Source organism: Macrobrachium nipponense, chromosome 27 (genome assembly GCF_015104395.2).
Source record: "Macrobrachium nipponense isolate FS-2020 chromosome 27, ASM1510439v2, whole genome shotgun sequence".
NCBI lineage: Eukaryota > Metazoa > Arthropoda > Malacostraca > Decapoda > Palaemonidae > Macrobrachium > Macrobrachium nipponense.
In genome coordinates, this window is record NC_087216.1 from 30,717,472 (window position 1) to 30,732,933 (window position 15,462).

The following is a 15,462-nucleotide window of genomic DNA, read 5'->3' on the forward strand; positions in this document are numbered from 1 at the left end:
GTGACTGAGGGCACAGAACCACACTGCGCCCAGGGGAACTTAAAAATAATCGTACATGATGGTGGGACCCCAAAATGGTTCTCCAACATAAATTCAGGCAAACTGTTAACCGACTAAAATTAGGTTTACGTCCTGTTCTAACTTCTCATTGCGCTTTCCTGAACTGAAAGGGGAGTGGAAGGTGCAGCTAAAGAGGAAGTCTTGGCACTAGCAAAAGCTTAGCAGAGGAAAAAGCCATAGACTGAGTAAGGATAACAAAGGACTCCAGGAAGGGTGGGGAAAGAAATGACAGGTTTATGAACTACCAAACTGTTTATTTTTGCAATCTATCTGCTTCCCTTCTCTGCCTTTATCTTAACTAACCTAAGCATAAAGTCCTTCAAAAATCCCTACATTTGACATCATTCCAGGAAAGAAAAAATGTGGCTGACCTACAAAGCAGAAAGGATCAGATCATTGGGATTGGGTGGTCTCTGAACCAAAAAATAATAAACAGCCTTCTAGATCTGTAGCAGGGCTCCATGATCAATCTTCTTGTGACAGCCGTTAACGCAAAGTTGCTGTTGTACTGTTCCCCAATCCCAGACCAGAGGATGGCGGTGCAGGACTCTATCCAGCATCAATGGGACAATATAGACGTACAACTTCCCTCCATTCAGTCTATTGAGAAGGATACTAAACAGGCTCTACCAGTCCCAAGGTTTACGGATGACCCAGTTAGCTCCTGTGGTCACAGGCTGAGTAGTATGCCGACCTGTTGTACTTGCTAGTGGATGTCACAAGAGAGTTTTCCCAACCACCCAACCTTCTGGTACAGGAGTACAACGTAAGGTGCCATCGAAACACAGGTACACAGCAGATTCTCTGGAAAAGATGAAAGCCCATGACATCAGGGCCATTGCTCCCTCAGTGTCATATAGGAGGAACCACTCCCTCCTCCTACAGGTACTAAAGATAAGAGTATGTAAAGGAGTATGTAACTGCCAAACCACATTCATATCCTTTTACCTGACAGGCTTAGCCCACAAGTTCCTCAACATGTAAACCGGGGCTCCACTCCTGTTTTACATGGGGTGGACAAGCTCTGCCACAGGGATTCTTTCAAGTATAGGATGTTATGTCAGTAGCTGGATAGGGCCTAGGCCACACAATCCTCCAATAATTGTGTTATGTCAGAACGCAAGTATCTATATGTGGGTGGCTCCACATGACTCGTGACCAAGCACAGATGCCAATAGTCCCTTGCATACACAATTTTTTAACTTTACCAGTGTCCAGCTGGCACTAAGTTATTTATCCTAATGTTAAGACTGAGGGTTTGTTAGTTATGAAAAATACAAATTGATTAAAAAATTTTCATATTTTAATGGCATACCAGAAGTATCACCACCCAAGAAACATACTTTAAAAACCACAGTGAAAGAAAATAAATTTTCTGTAGAAACATTTCTGAAATTCTATACGAAGTAAAGTTGGCAAATAACTAATCCTTTGGGCCAGGCCTAGTAGAGTAACTCAATGGTGTCTGGTAAAACTACACAAAAAATAAAAAGGTTCCTAGGCCTATGACCTAAACACCCTAGTTAGTGCCTTCCATCCATCCACCCTAGTTAGTGCCTTCCATTTATGAAAGTGGAGGTATTTATTCCTGTCACAACAAATGAATTTTAAATGTAATTTGTATTTATCCTGATACTAACCTACACTTTCATACAAGTAATTTTTATCCTCCTCAACAGCCCCTCCATAGTCAGTCTATCCCCAGTAAGTACATTAGACCAGCTGCAGAAGTTTGATTAACACTGGAAGTCGACTGCATGAGGTTGGATCAGGCCTTAGGATTTTGTTTTGACACAAGACAGCTGAAGCGCTCGTTGCGAGAGTAACTCCATTTATGAAAGTATATGTTTGAATCTTAGGATAAATGCAGATTACATTTAAAATGTGTCATTTTCCCTATTCTTAATGTGCAGCATTTATCTTGTTTTGGTTAGTCTTTACTCTTCATGCCTTTTATTTTTATATTATTTTTAAAAGCATGACTACACCACTGTACCATTAAATAAAAGATATGCTATTATTTAATTTCAGGTCGAAAGTCAGGAAGGGCATCTTTGTGTATGAAGCAGGGTAAAGGAGCGACCCGTCAATGAAAAGGCAGTAGAAATAATGAAGAAATACTCAAAAGCACCACTGGTAAGCTAAAGATGTTCAAATGTGTATTTTTCAAGGAATTAAATTAGAAGGAATATTTTTTATGTGAAAACTGAAAAATGATTTTCAAGTGGTGTTGATCTTATGGGGTACATATTAATTAAATGTAAGGAATAATTGTTTATGCTAGATAAAACCAGGTTTTGTATAGCTAGTTTACCAAACTTCAGGATACAGACCATATACAGTAAACTCCCTCATATCTAGTATTTAAATAATAGAACTCAAGCAACTGGCATATTTTCCTCCCAAGTGCCATTAAATCAACGAGTTATCCAGAGAGAGATTAAAGAAATAGTTTAATGCTTTTTAAAGAAATGGGGAATATATATGCATTTTTCCTTGCCATGGATGGCTTTATTTTTATATTTCTCTTCTTAAGTACACATACAGATTTGCTTGAAGGCCCTAATTGCCAATCACCCAATGCTACCACCCTTTCTTTCTGTTCCTGTAAATTAATCTCACTTTATTCATAGAGAGGCTGCTTTGTTTTCCTGCTAATTATTTCTGACAACTTCAGTCTCCAGAAGTTCATTGTCATGTGGTGCAAAATTGTGTATTTTGCCAATGCTTGTAATATTAAATATAAAAACAAACCGATTATTAAGCAGAAGTTTGAAATCAAATGGCTCAAAAAGGGATTAAAGCATGCATTATTTAATGAGAGTATTATATGTGTTCTTCAACCATTTATGACATGTGAGTACAAAGCCCTATAATTCAAGAGAAAGGCTGTGAATTTGCCAAAAAAAAAAAAAATTAAGTAAAGAAGCTGGAAGGTTTTCTGATAGAAGGAAGGTTAACTTGTTTCAAAGTTCATCATAGCTTTTGAAAGTTGGACATATCTAATGAAAGGAAGCCAGCCAACCAGCCTTCAGCTGTTGAATTCAAGGAGTTTGCTGAAATAAAGGAAGAATTCAACTTAATTCCTGAAGAAATTTACAATGTTGCTGAAAGAAGCCTATTCAACAGCACTGGATGATGGGCAGAGCTTACAGTGAAAGAAATTAAAACCAGCAAAGAAAGGCTTGTTTTGTGTTGTGTTACCATGGCAAGAATGCACAAATTTTAATTCGGTGTTAGGAAATACTGCAAGCTCAGGTATTTTAAGAATTTGACTCTCTCCCTGTTGATTGTTGCGCCCACGGATGGACAAACATATGTTTAGATGAATTAAACATATGTTTGTTTCGAGTGTAAAATTGATCTCGGGAACACCTTCCTAATGACAGATAAGGACTGCTTTTGCTCAACTGTTTGAGCCCTGTTATTTGTTGCGCTCACGGATGGACAAACATACGTTTAGATGGATTAAACCATATGTTGTGCCGAGTGTAAAATTGATCTCAGGAACAACCATTCCCTAATAATGACAGCATAAGGGGGACTCGGCTTGTTGCTTCAACTGTTCGAAGCCACATCCTGTTATAGAAGAGTCAGTGGTTGACGGCATATGCGCTTTTTATTTCTATGCTAATGCAAGAAGCCTTATTCAGCCGCTTGATAGCAGATTAGTATAGATAGGCATCAGCTTACGACAGGTACAACTTGCAACAGTTTACATTTACAACAGTATAAAGAAATTGACAAAAATGAGGAAAATAAAAAAACATTATGAAGCAGGCAGGGCTTGCGAGTAGCAGTCCCAACAATATATGTAAAGCAGGCCACACACACTCAAACTTTATATCCATCCATATGATTATACGATTAAATAGTTATAAAGAACATGTGGCTAGGTTGGAAGGATTGATAAGTTTAATATTCATCCATTTAAAATGTTGACACCAAAGATCTTTGATGCATACTAACATTTAATTGTACTCCATCTGTCTGTAGCAGTGTACAATCAGACAAGTTAGATGATATTTGTGACCCACTTAACATCTCAAGCTCGTATCAGTCCCAAGAAACAGGGTGTAAATTGAGCTGCAGTATGTTGAAAGAAAGGGCACTTTCATCGTCAACAATTTGGCATGCCAAAAAGGCAAGAAGGATATCAGCTAGGAATGAAATAAAACTGAATGTGATTAATCAGTATGGATGAGGAAAAAGACTAAGCACAATAGGACAATAGCTAGAACTTCCACGGTCAACGGTGTCGACGATTCTCATGGATCGAGAACACATTCATGAAGTTGTACCAAGGTTTTGCTTTAGTTAACTCTACTGTAATTACAAAGCAAAGGCAAGGACCAATCCATGAAATGGAAGTTATTAATGGTGTGGATAAAAACCAGATTAATAGACAAACTCTATTAACTTAATCCATTTTACCATTCAGGCAAAGGCTAGAGGTAAGTTTCAGACTCGTAAGGAATGTGTAGGTGATTACTATCAACAAGAGTTCAAGAGAAGATTCAGTTGTATGATGTTCAGGGAACAACAGGAGAGGCAGTGAGAAAGTTTGCCGTTAGTTTTGATGATTTCATAATAGGAAAAGGATAAAGATTATACCATTTCCATGCAAAAGCTGTGAGTTAATAGCCATTCTTAGAATAATTAAAAAAAACTTCATGAGTAAACATCATCAAACACATGTTCCACACGTGATACAGAAACCTTGTAAAAATGTTTTTTTTTACCATTATGATGAAACAGAAATTGGTTGAGATCATACCAGAGATTGGTAATAGTAGAGAATTTTCCAATATTTTACAGAAGTATCATGATGTGATACTCATCTAAGTCAGCTTTAAACTGTTGAACAATCTCAGTCAGACCCAATGGTATGAAGGCATTCCACTTTCATGGGGTTTGATTATAACTAATATACCATCAGGTAATTTTTGTGTGGATGCCAAGGTTAGGCACAAGAGTGCAAGGTGGTACTACATCCTCTGCCTCAGGTAGTGGGTATCCCTCCCCCACCACCCATCGAACTCACTGACACACACACACACACACACACACACACACACATTCGGTTGTCTCGCTCTCTTCACAGGAATTCATAGACTTCCCAAAAGTACTTTAATCCCCTCCCCATCCATGCTAGTTATCATCATTTTGTTTCTCGGCACGAAATCTATCCCCAAAACAATGGGAATTCCTTTTATACCTGTTGATCATTATTTGCTGCTTTATGTTCCGTTGGGCTACCATTTGATGACCGCCAGCTGGTCATAAAACTAAACCCTTTATGCGCTGTACTGACCTGGTCATCAAGTATTCTTCTAACAAAGACATGCTTGCACCATTGTTGAACAATGCATGTCCTTGACAAGCTCCTGCCTTTCCCGTCAAGACAGATACCACAGTCTCTTGTGGGCTGGAGGGGAAAGGGAGTCACCTGCACTACCTCTCCTCCTGGCACTCTCAGCTCTTTGGTAAGGCTACTGACCAAAAGTGGGGGATTCTCTTCTACTGGAAGGGTTGGTTGGCTCCCCTGCCCCAACACTGCATCCCTTGTTCTACTGGGGCCACAGCAGTTACTTGGCCCTGTTGGGCATGGTTGTATAGCCTGAGGCCCAACCTCCGCGCCGATATTATCTATATTATATCTATATCCATATCCCTGGTTCCTGGGGTTCAGTTGTGTCCTGATAATGCGAAATCCAGGTAATTGAGAGATTACTGTATTGAATACAAAAGTATTATTTGACTTATTTTTATAAAAATGGATACTGTTTGTGTAACAGCCTAATGAAGACCAACAGTTCACACACAAATTAGTTCAGTTTTTGGTATGCCAATTGAGCCTAAAGAGTGATGCTCTACCCTCCATAAAATTCTTTGAATTATTAGAGCCACTTGGTTTTTAGAATATCAGATAAGGGATTGTAAACTTTTACAGTCGAAAGTCCTTGAATATAAACTAATACAAAATTTACTTGTATATGCCCTGCTGAAATGAAGTTGTCTTGTATCCCACTTACTATGCACTTATCCTTGGTTCTCACATACTTGGTTCATCTGCAGATTGGCACCCTCCTTCCTAAATAACTATTCAAGATAAGTAGGAATTGTAGGTTTGGTATGTGTAAAAATTGTAGGTTTGGTGTGAATCATAATATTTTTTATAAAACTAAAATCATATATATATATAAGTACTGCATTTTAAATGTTAAAAGTCCAAATTTTAGACACTGTTCTTTCATTTTCGTTGCTCGCCAAGAAGCTACTTTTCTAATTAGTACTTGTTGTCAGTGCTTTTGTGTAAACATGAGTGGATAATTTCTACTTTTTTATACATTTAACTTACCTGTCAGATATATACTTAGCTATTTGACTCCGTCGTCCGACAGAAATTCGAATTTCGCGCACACGCTACCTGTAGGTCAGGTGATCTACTTACCTGCCGCTGGGTGGCAGGACTAGGAACCATCCCCATGTTCTATCATATTTTTTCTGTCGGCCATACTGGCAACATCGTTGTGGGTATCTCCGGCTGGATTCGTATTTTGCATCGCAATTGATCTTCGTTTGGACTTCTCGGTGACGTATTTGCATTGATTGTACTGGCATACGCGATTGTGGACCGTTTTTGGAATTTGATTTGGATTGTTCAACATGATGTCTGATTCTGGAAATGTGGTGAGAATGTGTGTGAATGCGGGTTGTAAAGTTAGGATGCCGAAGGCATCAATTGATCCTCATACTATTTGCAGGAAATGGCAGGATGTATGAATGTTCTTTGGTAATACTTGTAATGAATGCAAGGATTTGAGTGAGGAAGAATGGAAATCTCTAACCTCATACGTGAAGAAGTTAGAAAGAAACAGGGTGAGGAGGTCTTCTTCCAACCTTTATCTAGTTCTAGCGGGGTATTAGTAATAATATACCCTCTTCTCCTTTTACTGCCCCATCTAATGTACCTGCTCCTTTATTAGAACACACAGATTCGGCATCTGAGATAGCGAATCTTAAAGCCGCTCTTCGAAAATGGAAACCAAAATGGCGGCCTATGAAGGTAAGCAGTATAATAATAGTGCTGTGGATAGTGATATAAGTGTCCCCAGTGCAGTGGAGGGGGCTGGGGTCTGATTGTCTTCACAACGCTCCCAGGCCTAGACCTCTTTCAAGCTCCCAAGCCCAGAGGAGAAGGAATGTCGAAAGCCGTAAGGAGGTTGTGGAGGATCCCCAAACGTCAGACGTCCCTTCGGCATTTTCTGTATCGCCACAGAATGCCAGAGAACGTTACAGAAAAAGCGTTCTGCGTGAGTGTTTTCCTCCTCTCGGAGAATTCCTCACCTAAAAGAGGGTGGAGATCGGCGGATCTTTCTCGCCCCTTAAGAGACGTTTGGATGAACCCAGGATTACTTCTAGTCCTGAGCGTTTTCAAGAGGAGGACCATCCTGTAATTAACAACCGAGGGTAGACAATAATGAAGAGACTAAAAGAATCCTTCGCACTTATGCAGGATTCCATCACTTCTCTTGTGGGAGTTCTGTATAAAAGACCCTCCCAGAAGGAAAGACGATTTCCTGCCTATTAAAAAGTCTAGGCTATCGAGGGTTTCAGACTCGCCATAGTATTTTGTCTTCCTCTGATTTGGAATCGGATTCATCAGCCTTGCATAGGCCGAGCAGGATCCGTTCTCATGTCAAACGCAAGCACGAGACGCCAGACAAGAGCGTCGAGTTTGCGAGACGTGAAACGTCAGCCAGGCGATGAGCTAGCGTCAAGATAGGCGCGTCATGCCATCCAGAAGCAGGACGCCTCCCAGGAACGAGGATCCAGGCAAGAGCCAGGACGCTACGAGGACGCGAGACGGTCAACAAAAACAAAAGCAGGACACCTCTCAGGAGAGAGTCGTCAGTCAAGCGTCAGGACGCTCCAAAGCGGTTGACGCCAGCCAGAAGCATGACGCCTCCCAGGAGCCAGGAAACGCTTCGAGGCGCGAGACGTCATCAAAGAACGCAGGACGCCTCTCAGGAGAGAGTCGTCAGGCAGCGCGAGGACGCTCCTAAGCGGTTGACGCCAGCAAGAAGCAGGACGCCTCCCACGGGAGGGCCGCGGGCTTCTCTGATAGAGAATCGGTCAGGAAAGAGCGATCTCCTTCTAACCTGGAACTGGAAGAGATTTCTGAGGAAGAAGTTTCAACTAAACGAGGGACTTTCCAATTATAAAGTTTAGCCTCGTTACTTCTAGAGGAGTTTGCGGATTCTCTTAGTCCTGCAGCTCCTCCTTCGCCGAGATCCCTGTTTTCGAGCACAAAAACCCCGAAATCCTCGGCTTTCTTAAAGATGAAACCGGCGATCTCAATGAAGAAAGCCCTCCAGTCTTTAGATTCGTGGCTTTTATCAAAAAAGGAATCTTTGAGAACGGTTTATTGCTCTCCTCCCTCCAAACTGACGGGGAAAAGAGGCATTTGGTATAAGACAGAAGAGGCGATGGGATTGATGCTCCTTCGTCGGCAGATTCAGATTTCTCGAGTCTTGTAGAGTCTGTGAGAAGACAGTCTCTCAATTCAGCACAAAGGCTTCCTGGAGTATGTCGGAGTTAGATCAGCACCTTAAGGAAATTTTTCACGTCTTAGAGGTATTCAACTTCTTGGATTGGTCTCTTGGGGTGCTGGCTAAGAAGACGAGTGAGCCAGATTTTCTAGATCCAGAAACTTTGCACAGTGTCCTATCTTGCATGGATAAGGCAGTGCAAGACGGTTCTGGTGAGTTGGCGGCTCTTTTTGGATCTGGGATGTTGAAGAAAAGATCTATTTACAGTTCCTTCCTAACGAAAGGAGTTTCTCCTTCTCAGAGGTCCGCTTTATTATTCGCACCTCGGTCAGAACATCTGTTTCCTTCATCTTTAGTGAAGGATGTTGCGAGATCCTTGTCGGAAAAGGCTACGCAGGACCTTCTTGTACAATCTACAAAGAAAAGTAGACCTGCAGTTAAGACTCAGAAGAAGGTGGCTCGGACTCCAGTGGTGCCCTTTCGTGGAGCCCCTTCAACTCGATCAACTTCGGAGAGAAGACCCTTCGACAAGCGAGGGAGGTCTTCCTTCCGCTCTTTTAAAAAGAGCAAATAGCAGCCATGTCCTCCAAGCACAGGTAGGGGCCAGACTTCATACTTTCTGGATGCTGGTCCGTAAGAGAAGCAGATCCTGGACTCTGTCTGTCCTACAGAAGGGTACATCATTCCCTTCGTAGACAGACCTCCTTTGGCAACATCTCCAAAGGATTTGTCGACGAGTTACAAGGACCCTGGAATGAAACGAGACTCTCCTTCAGACGGTGGTGTGTCGATGAGGGACAAGAATGCTATAGAGCTAGTGCAAGATCCTTTCTCCCCGGGGTTTTACAAACCGCCTTTTCTTGGTTCCAAAGGCTTCGGGGGGATGGAGACCCGTCCTAGATGTAAAGCGTCCTGAACAGGTACGTGGAGAAAAAGAAGTTCTCCATGGAGACTTCAGCTTCAGTTCTGTCTTCCCTAACGTCAAGGGAGATTGGATGGTATCCCTGGACCTTCAGGATGCTTACTTTCATGTTCCGATTTCACCCATCGTCAAGAAAATATCTAAGATTTGTTGTTCAAGGACAAATCTTCCAATTCAGGGCCTTGTGCTTCGGCCTATCGACCGCCCCTCAGGTATTTACGTATCTGATGCGGAACGTGGCCAAATGGCTTCATTTAGAAGGGATACGCATCTCAATGTATCTCGACGATTGGCTAATCGGGCCAAGTCAGAGAAAACGGTGTTTGGAGGACCTACAGTCTACTTTGAACCTAGCAAAGACGTTAGGATTTACTCGTGAACCTCGAGAAATCGCAGATGATCCCCAGTCAGAACTTAGTCTATTTGGGGATTCGGATGGATTCTCGGGGTTTTCGGGCTTTTCCGTCCCAGGAAAGGATTGCTCGGGGATTACAAAAAATCTCGAGCTTCTAGAGAAAGAACGGAGTTCGGTGAGGGAGTGGTTAAGTCTTCTGGGAACCCTTTCCTCACTAGAACAGTTCATTTCGCTAGGAAGACTCCACCTTCGCCCTCTTCAATTCTTCTTAAGAAGAATTTGGAGTTGGAAGAACGGACAGCTTTCGGACACTTTCAGTATTCCTCTGGAAGTAAAGAATCATCTGAAGTGGTGGATTTTTCCCTTAGAAAAGAACGAGGGCTTGTCTCTAGAAGTTCGGAACCCAAACCTAATCGTTCTCAGACGCTTCAGAGAAGGGATGGGGAGCGACTCTAGGGACAAAAGAAATATCAGGCCAATGGAGGAAGGATCAGCTAGACTGGCATATAAACTCCAAAGAACTTTATGCCGTTCTTCTAGCTCTAAAAGCCTTCGAAACACAGGTGTTAGGTCAAGTGGTACAGGTCAACTCGGACAACACCACAGCGTTGGCCTATATCAAGAAACAAGGGGGAACTCACTCTCTTTCTCTGTTCCATATAACAAAAGAGCTGTTGTATTGGGCAAAAGAAAAGAAAGTGACTCTTCTCACAAGATTCGTGAAAGGAGAGAAGAACATCAGAGCAGACAGGCTAAGCAGGTTAAACCAAGTTCTCCCCACAGAATGGACCCTTCACATTCAGGTGTGTCAAGCTCGTGGTCCCTGTGGGGCAGTCCACATATAGACCTATTCGCCACCTACCTATCCAGAAGGATAGAGAACTTTTGTGCTCCTTAGTGGAAGACCCGAGAGCGATAGCGGTGGACGCCATGCTACTGGACTGGTCAGGCCTAGATGCCTACGCATTTCCCCCCTTCAAAAGTTAGGAGTGGTGTTAAGAAAGTTTGCGGCATCAAGAGGGACGAGGACTAACACTCATCGCTCCCTTTTGGCCGTCTCAAGATTGGTTCACAGAGGTACAGGAATGGACAGTGGACTTCCCAAGATCTCTTCCACACAGGAGAGCTTCTCAAACAACCCCATTTCGAGAGGTACCATCAAAAACCTCCCCGCTCTCGCTCTGACTGCTTTCGACTATCGAAAGACTTGTCAGAGCGAGAGGCTTTTCAAGCAAAGCTTCAAAAAGCAATTGCTAGGGCCCGGAGATCTTCAACTATTTGGGTCTACCAATCAAAATGGGATGTATTTAGAAGATGTGGTGTAAGAAGAATAAACTGTCCTCTTCCGATACCTCTGTGACCAACATAGCTGATTTCTTGATTTTCCTTAGGGAAGAATCAAAATTATCAGTTTCTACCATTAAAGGTTATCGAAGTATGCTTTCGGCCGTATTTCGAAACAGAGGTTTGAGAATTGCAGAAGATAAAGACCTCCACGATCTTATTAGATCTTTTGAAACCTCAAAAACCTTTTCTCCTTCGCACTCTGAACTGGAACCTAGATGTAGTTTGAGATTTCTATTTTCTAGTAGATTTGAACCTCCTCTCAACGCGTCGTTTAGAGATCTAACGAGAAAATGTATTTTCTTGTTGTCGTTAGCGACTGCGAAGAGAATTAGTGAAATACACGCTCTAGATTCTCGAGTAGGATTTAAGAGCGATGCGGCAATTTGTTCTTTCCAGACTCTGTTTTGGCTGGCTAAGAACGAGAACCCCTCTAAACCCTGGCCAAAGAGTTTTGAAGTTAAAGGACTTTCAAATCTAGTAGGAGAGGAATTAGAAAGATCTTTATGTCCGGTTAGAGCTTTGAAGTTCTATTTAAAGAAGAAGAATGAACTAAAACGGATGTAAACAAAGCCTTGTGGTGCGCAGTTAGGGATCCTAGTAGACCCATGTCAAAAAATGCATTAGCATTCTTTGTGAGGAGCATTATTACGGATGCTCATAATGACTGCACGGAAGACTCTTTCAGGACTCTCCAAGTGAAGGCTCATGAGGTTAGAGCGGTAGCCACTTCATTAGCATTTCAGAAGAACATGTCTTTAAAAGACATTGTGGATGCGACTTACTGGAGGTGTAATTCAGTGTTCGCATCGCACTATCTCAAGGACGTTAAAGTAACATATGGAAAAGTGTTTCTCTCTGGGTCCTGTTTGTATCAGCCGATACAGTGCTGGGGCTGGGAGCACATAACGATCCTTAGAAAAAATTTGTATTTGTTCAAAATTTTGATAGTACATAGATCTACCTTGTGAGACGAGTTGTTGGTTTTTCTGCTGATTAGTATGCTTGCTGGCGCACGGACGTCCGAGCTTGGATCAGTGGGGGGAATCAAGAGACGTCTTACTGAATAGATTGTACAAACATTTTTTTTTTAAATTTTATTTTTATTTTTGTACTTTACTGTACGAATGTTTGTGTTTCGAGTTTGTGGTCGTTTGCAAGAGGTTAGGGGATAACTTCTTGCAATCTTAGAACTAACATGGATAGGTTGAGGTGATCGGGATCGATGTTGTGCTCCTTGTATAAGGTCTTGTCAAGTAAGTGGATAAGCACCCATTGACGTAGTCCTTCAGGATCTACCAAAGTAAGCGGGTAAGACCCCTTTGGCAGAACCACAAGAACTCTTAGCCATAGATCAATATCTCGCTGAGACTCTTGAGACTGTCTAGACTCCTGGATTGTATTCATGAAGTCTTCAGTCTAAACAGGTAGGAACCAAGGCTTTATTTATTTATTACCTACAACGATAGTTGTGATTCCTGTTGATTCTATATTTAGCTGTCTCTTTCCCACCATCCAAGGTGGTGAATCAGTAAGATATAATCTGACAGGTAAGTTAAATGTATAAAAATGATATTGTTATGATATAAAGTTTTATTTTACATACTTACTGGCAGATATATACAAAATTATACCCACCCTACCTACCTCAGGAGACAGGCGGTATAGAAAAAATATGATAGAACATGGGGATGGTTCCTAGTCCTGCCACCCAGCGGCAGGTAAGTAGATCACCTGACCTACAGGTAGCGTGTGCGCGAAATTCGAATTTCTGTCGGACGATGGAGTCAAATAGCTAAGTATATATCTGCCAGGTAAGTATGTATAAAACTTTATTGTATCATAACAATATCATTTTTCTTCCCCTTGTGATTGGAGTGTGTGAGGGTTTGTACAGATGCACAAATAGGAAATGTTATGCTTGGACAGTGTTTACATCTCTCCACTCTGTGCTCCTTGATTGCTGCAGGTATCACCATCAAGGTGTAGCAGCATCAATACAATCTAGTTTCTCATTCAAAAAAAAAAAAAAACTGATTTATCAAAAACTTATCTAAGGCATAAACATAAGGACTAAAATGACAAATATGTAATAATTGTATCCTATTTCTACTGTTTCTACATTACCACCTGTGTTTAGAATCATATTGTAACAAAATAATGGAAAATAAACCAAATCTTCACAATCTATTAAAATACCCAACTAAGGCTAAAGTATAGTATAAAGGTTCAGATAACAAAAAATGAAACATGAAGGGTGTTACACATAGCGGACAATCAGTCATGGGAAATTACAACTGTGGGGAAACTGTTAAGTTATCCTGTATTATTTTACTCTAAAGGTAAGGCCAATGACAGAAATGCAGTGAAACCATTGCCATAACGTCAGCTTCAAGCTAAAGGTCATAAACTGTAAAAAAAAAATAAAATAAATAAAAGCATGAGAAAAGATGCCTGACCCTTCAGGCCATACTCAAGCTTTTAGTGCACACAATTACATGCATCCCAAGTCCTTAGATGCTTTTCTGTTTACTACACCTGCATTAGACAAAAATTATTTTTCAATACTTTAAACTGTTCACATGAACTTCTTGGCAAGTTTATAGGCATGGGTGTGATCCACATAAATATTAATTAACTACTAATAATAATGTAATAATGCATAGACTTCTTTTGATAAAGCTTATTCAGTGAAGTTGTGGATTTCAAGGAACATGACTTTAATCAAGTTTTTAATGGTAATTTACAGATACAAGTCAGTATTTTATTTTTTCACTCACCTTGATTTTTGTTGTTTCATTTATCCTGGCGTCTTACAAGGTTTATAAGTATTGAGAATTATTTTATTTTATGTTTTTGTAAATAATATATAATGTTTACAGGGACCTCTGGGTGATGAAGATATCCAACTTCGTGTTGCATCCAAGTTTGCAAATGAAGCAGTGTACTGTTTGCAAGAGGGTATTCTGAATAGTCCGGTAAGTTGATTTATATTAATTCCCATCTCCACCTGGTGGTTTACCTGAAGTAGTAATAACAGGGGCGCATCACGAGCTTACCAAGCTGGTCAGTGACCAAACATCCACCTCGTATACGCATGAGTTGCCAGAACCACAGATTCATTGCTTTTTTTTTTTACCATCTTTGATTGTTTTTAATCGGTTTCAGTGGCACTAGAAGGTGTATCGTATTGTTCAACCTCAGTTTTTGTTGCAATGAATAAAATACAAGTTGATTAAAAAAAAAAATTATGTTAAGGAACAAATTCTAGCTAGTTATGCTCTTTGCGTGCAGTGTTACTTCCATTTTCGCATCGAACTCAGTGTATCTTCACTATAATTATACTATAAAGGTAAAAGTCAGTGACAGGGTGGATTGCAAACATATTTGCAAATCTTGCTTTCATATTCATTGCGTGAAGTATGAACGTAAAACTAACTTATACATTTATTCATGTAGATGATAGGAGGGTGTGCACCAGGTTCCAAGTACTACTCATTCAAGTGCAGTTTAAGATACCTCCCATCCCTTTCTATCATACCTTACTACTTTACTTGACCTGTCCTTAGTAGTGAACTTACTGTCAATCTGTTCTTGAGCAGGATTCTCTCTCTCTCTCTCTCTCTCTCTCTCTCTCTCTCTCTCTCTCTCTCTCTCTCTCTCTCTCTCTCTCTCTCTCGGGAGGAAGAGTGTACAGACCTCCCCACCAATCACAAATGTCTGATGAGGAGCTATATGCACTACTAGGACAAGAGATAAACAACAAACTGCATAATAATGGAAGATTTCAATGCAGCAGTACATTGGGACACGATGACCTCTGCATCAAACATAGAAGGAAAGAGACTTTTAGATTTTGTTAAAATTAATTCCTCCACCTATGGGTTGACAAACCCACCAGAGGAAACAACATACTAGACATCGTCCTGTCAACGGAAGATAATCTAGTATTTGACCTTTCAGTTGGTGCAAATCTAGGCAAAAGTTGATGTTCAACATAAAAAAGAAGATATTAATGAGATTAGACTACCGTCGACAAGACCTAAATAAACTAAAGGAGTACGTTAAAAATCTATAGTATGATGAGAACACAGGCATAGATACGCACTGGGATGCCATTCAGGAAGAATACACAGAAAAATGCTCTAGATGTATACCATTAAGGCAAATACTAGCAATGGCAACCCTCAGCCAAAGTGGTTCAACAGGGAAATTGAAAATAAGAG

General features: G+C 40.9%; 1 protein-coding gene across 1 annotated transcript in view; it reads left to right on the top strand.

Moving 5' to 3' along the window:
* Positions 1-14,215, top strand: part of LOC135200987 (trifunctional enzyme subunit alpha, mitochondrial-like) — a 48,135-nt gene extending 33,920 nt beyond the window's left edge. The window contains 2 exon segments of the mRNA XM_064229783.1: positions 2,092-2,196; positions 14,119-14,215. Of these exon segments, the coding sequence (XP_064085853.1) occupies positions 2,092-2,153 (62 nt within the window). The 3' untranslated portion in view covers positions 2,154-2,196; positions 14,119-14,215.
* The last annotated feature ends 1,247 nt before the right edge of the window (positions 14,216-15,462 follow it).